Below are 5,905 nucleotides of genomic sequence, written 5' to 3'. Positions count from 1 at the left end.
ATTTTGCCCTTCATATTTGAAATCTTTAAATTTTGCCCTTCGCTAAATTTCACGGGTTTCGTGTTCGAACCCCCCACACAAATAAAATTTTAAAAAAAAAAAATTCGCAAGGCAAAGTTTAAAATTCGCTATGCCCCCATCGGCATACACTCAGAAGGAATTAGCAAAGTTATGCCTAATTCGCATACTTATGCCTTATGGCGATTGGCATAAATATGCTTGATAACTTTGATAATTCCTTCACAAGTTTATGCCGGATCCGCATAAAAGTTTGCCCATTAAAAGTATGCCCCCAAATAAACTTGTTAAGGATTTACCAAACTTATGCCGACGTAGGCATACTTATGCTTTATGGGCAAACTTGCCTATATATATATGTATTTTTTCAAGCATATATACCAAAGTTACATGGAAAAGTATTATGCCGCAACCAAATGTCCTTCCCAGTATACAAATTCACACTTTTGGCCGGCAATACAAGGTAGATTAGCAATCGTGATATTCGTAAATTTGGCATTCAAGTGCCACCCGATTGCATCTTCCGTGCGTACCCAAGAAATATTTTCCCATCTTTATTTTGAATGCTCCATCACAAAAGGACTGTGGTACGACATTATTGGTATGGCTGGGTACACTAGAAGAACAGGGGCGCAAGATGAAATCAAATGGATCTCACACATTGCTAGACACAAATCAAAGCCACCGCTCCATTACTTGTCGCATTTTTGGTATGCTAGTGGCATTGGTTTGGAGAGAAAGGAACCTACTCGTATTTCAAAACACTCAGCTTCTTCCTCGATAGACTCGGGCAGAGAGATTGCACAACATATTCACATCTAAGGCAGAACAACTTCAAATGGCAAAGAGCTCTTGCCGCAATGAATTGCTATCCCTAATAACTGTAGTTGATTGAAACCGTTGTTTTTTTAATGTAATAGTTGCTCCTAGTTTGACTTATACAAGCTAAATGAGTAGGAATTTACTACATCAAAGGTCGTTTATTTTTTTGGATGGAATAAAATAGACTTTCAACCAAAAAAAAAAAAAAAAGTTTGCATTATAAGGCAAAGTTTGTTTTCTAGATGCCCCTCTTTTAGTTATGTTTAACTAAAAGTCTTTTTTTGCCTCGAGGGACAGTATTCTTAGTTATGCCTGATCCTAACTTTAACTTTTTCTTAAAGATTGTACGGCCGGATCCCAAGATACACTCCCCCACCCCCGCTTGCGAAATTATTTTTTATTTTATGCCCGAGCGGGGTTCGAACCCGAACTTCATGTATTTGCTCATCTTTCCAAGCAAAGGGCAAAATTTAAAGACCACAAATATGAAGGCAAAATTTAAAGTTACGAGGGGCAAAATTTAAAGACCACCCCAAACGCAGGCAATCCGTGCAAAAAAATGTAAATAAGCTCAAAAAAATAATTGGGCCCGTTTGACTTAACTTATCTAAAACAGCTTATAAGCCAAAAAAAAAAAATTAGGCTACCCCTACTTATTTTTTTATTGGTAAACTTACAGAAATAACTACCTTATTATAGGTTCTTACCATTAGTAGCTACCCCTTTCAATATTACGATATGTAGCTAATTTCATTAGCTTATGTATTTGAACGCGTGTATTCCAACGTCTTCAAATACATAACTAATCCGTAAATAATAACTAGATCCCTAAATTTAGGCATTAACGATGGTGTTTATTAATAGCATTTAATAATATCTTTTTTTAATATCTTTCTCTCTTCCTTCTTTTTGTAAGGTAAATTTTGTTCCATAATTTTAGCTTCCATTTCGTTCTCCAACCATGATTTTCCTTCTCTCCCCTTCTTTTGTAACTAAATTCAAAATTCAAAAACATTAATAATAGAAGGAAACACAAAAACAGAGACTACGATCATTCAACTGGTAATTCGAAAAATACATGATTTGTAAATTCAAAACACTTAAAAACAATTGTATTTAAGTGTTTATTGAAAAATTCAAATACACAAATACATTCAAACATTCAATTTAAATGACTGTGTATTTGATTCGTAGTTCATCACTATTTCAAATACACAAATACATACAAACAAAATATGTCACTCATTGGTTCAAATACACAAAATCATGCAAACATATGCATCACTGGTTCAAATACACAAATACATGAAAACATTCATAAACGAATTTAAATGACTGTGTATTTTATTCGCAGTTGATCATTATTTCAAATGCACAAATCCATACAATAAAATACGTCACTGTTTCAAATACACCAAAGATAAAACATTCATATACAAAATGACGTATGTATTCGATAAACGCTAATCAACGGTTCAAATACACAAAAACATGCAAAAATATGCATTACTGGTTCAAATACACAAATTACATACATATTAATTAATGAAAACAAAAATAATTAAGGGTTTAGGGTTTAGTGGAAAAGAAGAAGTTAACAATGATAGCTGTTGTTGAGAAGAAGTTAGGATTTAGGATTTAGTGGAAGAAGTAAAGGGAAGAGAGAAAGAGAATTATGGTTGAAGAAGGAAAGGGAGGCTAAAATTATGAAATCAGTTTTAATAATAGTCAATGCCTATTATTAAGGGATTTGTTTAACCATGTATATGTATAGTTACTGATATAGCAATGGATGATAAATTAGAAAAGTAAATTAGTTGCTAAATATAAATAACTAAAAAGGTAGTTATTATCAATAAATTGGTCTTATAAGAAGCTACATCGAGTAATTATTCCTTTTTTTTTTTTGGCTTATAAGCTGTTTGCAGCTTATAAGCTATTAAAATAAGCCCATCCAAACAGTCAGCTTATAAGCCAAAAAAATAAGTTGAGCTACCCCTACTTTTTTTTTTTCCTTTTTTTTTTTTTTGGCTTATAAGTTGTTTGCAGCTTATAAGTTACTTAAAATAAGTCCACCCAAACAGGCTCTAAGTTGTAAAGTTTTGACAACTAAGTAGCAGCTTTTAAGTGCCACGTATAATAGCAAACATCCACAGCTTTAGACAGGTAGTTGAGCTTACCTCAGTTGATAGATGACGTGACTAAAATGCCCTCTACCTAAATTTTAAAGACAAAAAACTGCCATGTCGATCCAAGGGTCTATACTCACGCTTCTATAGTTTATAAATCTCTCTGCATGGTTGAGATTCAAGTAAATAGCAAATCTGCACAAAAAGATATGCATCAAACATGGAAAGGCAAAGGGTTAAACAAGTAGTGCATTTTTCCTCTTTGCCAATGGTGTTAAAGAATCCAAATCGTCCATTTCATTCTCTACTTATACAACCTGTGACAAGGACTCATGATTTCAGTAATGCAATTTACAAACAAAAGACATCAATGACAGAACCACAATGTAGCACTGTGGCCTGCGTATGTTTCCAAGTCACTACTAGTAATAACCAAAATTACAACAGAATGTTTAAACAATGTAAGACCAATATCAGCAAGTGGGACTGGGATTGGCCTCAGAGGATTCAGCAGCAGAAGCAAGTACTAACTGAGGCTGAAGGATGACGCCCTCTCTTCGTGCCTTTCTACGTTCACGCTGTAATCTGAACGACTCTCTCTTTCGGTTTCTATAGCTATTGGGGTTTTCAGGTGGCACCTCACGTGGATAAACACTTATCTGCACATTTATTCACATTCTGTATACGTTAATCACACTGGTGTACCGCAAATATACAAGCAGCAAGCAAGAGACTCAACCTTTTTTCTATCAGGCCCAAACTTCTCAAATTTAACTAGTCCATCAATCAAAGAAAAGATTGTGTGATCCTTGCCAAGTCCAACATTCTTTCCTGGGTGGAACTGGAAATATCACCAAGAGGACAATTAGTAAATCATCAAGAAAACAGAATAATAAGGGCAAATCAGAGCTGAAAATAATACCAACCAATTGGCATAAACCCTTTCACTACCTAACTGATAGAAGACTACTCATAGCTAATTATCCAGCTCAGCATAAGCATCATATTACAGAAACTCACACCTTTGGTAAAGAAGAACAACTCAATTCGGATTATATATCAAAGTGCAGCCTCAAAGTACCAAAAGATTTACATACTAAACTTAGATAAAATACCTATAAGTTAGAGCAGATTACAACTGCGCTTGTCATTTCTTTACGAGACCTACCAACTATGTCTTCATGATAGGTCAGATACGAGAGCTCAGAATGTTAAACCTAATAGCAATTTGTTCCTTCAATTGACAACAAGATAAGTATCCCCTTAAACCTTCCAATACCTCGTTTTGTAGTCAATCTAACACCGTTTAGGCAATCCACATATTTCCGACAAATAAAATACAAATCAAATGCTGAAAGCCAGAAGAATGGAGCAAGGATATTGACAGGATGTCAGGACCTAGGAAGCACATATATGCTGGTGAGGCATTGAGGAAAAAAAAAACTGGAATTACATAGAATTACACTCTACTTGTGTGGGTTCATCTTAATTCATGTCAACCATCATTAATCAATCACAAGAACTATCACAACTTCCACAGCAGCACTTGAGAAAGTTTTTTTTTTTTTTTTTTTGGATAAGGTAAGAAAGATGTAAGTGTTCAAGTCCCTAACTGCAAAAGATAATATTGCATTACAGATGACCTACTTGTTCATCATTCATCTACTAGCCTATGTGTAGCGAGACATCAATTAGTCATCCCTATTATGCACTTCACTGAAGAGCTATAGCTCACGCAAGCTTGAAATCAAGATTGATTGCAGAAGGGAGACTATTCTCATTCCAAAAATATAACATTTTGGGGCAATGGCTCAATTTGCGCATATCATGTATAAAAAGGACACAAAGACGTCATCTTTCAATTTCATCAAAGGAGAATAACGATAAAAAGTTCAACATATGTGAAGGTGTTCGAAGTGAGGGTCAAAACACTTAATTTTGACCATGAACCCGGGTAAAGATTCTTCAAATATATAAAAATAAAATTAACATATTTGAAAACTATACGAAAAATATTACAAGTCAAGATAGCTAATGATTTAAAAAGTTTGAGAAAATTATAGTTTAATGGAAAAATTGTTTTGACTCCTCAAATTGTAAAGGGAGTATAAGAGACCTTTGTACCGCGCTGGCGAACGATTATAGAACCTGGTTTAGCGACTTGGTCACCATAAATCTTGACACCGAGCCTCTGTCCAGGTGAATCTCGACCATTCTTAGTGCTACCTGCTCCTTTCTTGTGGGCTGACTCAATTGTCAGTAATGGTGATTTCAACGGCAATGAAACGGAGAACTTGGGACCAACTGGAAGAACACCAAAGTCACCCCGAAGGAAAGAATTGGAAGATAAAGAGAGTCCTTTGAATGCTCCAACAAGACTCAAACTCACTGCCATTTTTACAACCAAATGAATGAATACAGATACAAGAGTGTATTGGGGAGGAGACGGACTGTTATTTAAAACCTTATCGCTTATCCTCTTATCGATATTGTGTGCTCGTCGCACCAAATCCTTTTCTTAATTGACTTATATACTTTATTTTATTTTGTAAAATTACGGCCTCCAACGTTTATTATATTTTACAAGTTAGTTTTAAGAATTATTACTAAAAGAAAATTTTACACATGAAAACAACAATAACATATGAAATCCCTCTATTGGGGAAAATTCGTATAACACAATTGGACGAATTACATGGCGACACGTGTCAACGGGGATAAGGCTGATCCAAGTCAGCACTCAAGTGCCTCCGGGGGGATCAAATGTCTCCGGAGGCTCGTTAAGATTTGTGTCCTTGGGGGATTGTGAATCTGATAGAGCACCGATTGAAGAGGCCAACAGTCGACCGTTACCAGAAGACTTTGCACCTCCCACGGGATATTAATAGGCATTATTGTCATCTTTATTGTTCATCATTACTACGACATTAATTTGT

General features: G+C 35.1%; 1 protein-coding gene across 1 annotated transcript; it reads right to left on the bottom strand.

Annotated features, from left to right (window-relative positions):
- Window positions 1-3,205: 3,205 nt before the first annotated feature.
- Window positions 3,206-5,370, bottom strand: LOC132036276 (large ribosomal subunit protein bL27c-like). The gene is made up of 3 exons (XM_059426578.1): window positions 5,086-5,370; window positions 3,709-3,810; window positions 3,206-3,628 (listed from the first exon to the last, which is right to left on the bottom strand). The coding sequence occupies exons 1-3, from the start codon at window positions 5,362-5,364 to the stop codon at window positions 3,443-3,445; spliced, it is 567 nt and encodes a 188-aa protein (XP_059282561.1). The 5' UTR covers window positions 5,365-5,370; the 3' UTR covers window positions 3,206-3,442.
- Window positions 5,371-5,905: the final 535 nt, after the last annotated feature.

This window comes from Lycium ferocissimum, chromosome 11 (genome assembly GCF_029784015.1).
Source record: "Lycium ferocissimum isolate CSIRO_LF1 chromosome 11, AGI_CSIRO_Lferr_CH_V1, whole genome shotgun sequence".
NCBI lineage: Eukaryota > Viridiplantae > Streptophyta > Magnoliopsida > Solanales > Solanaceae > Lycium > Lycium ferocissimum.
The sequence above is the reverse complement of the archived record's forward strand: the minus strand, read 5'-3'. Positions and strand labels throughout refer to the sequence as shown.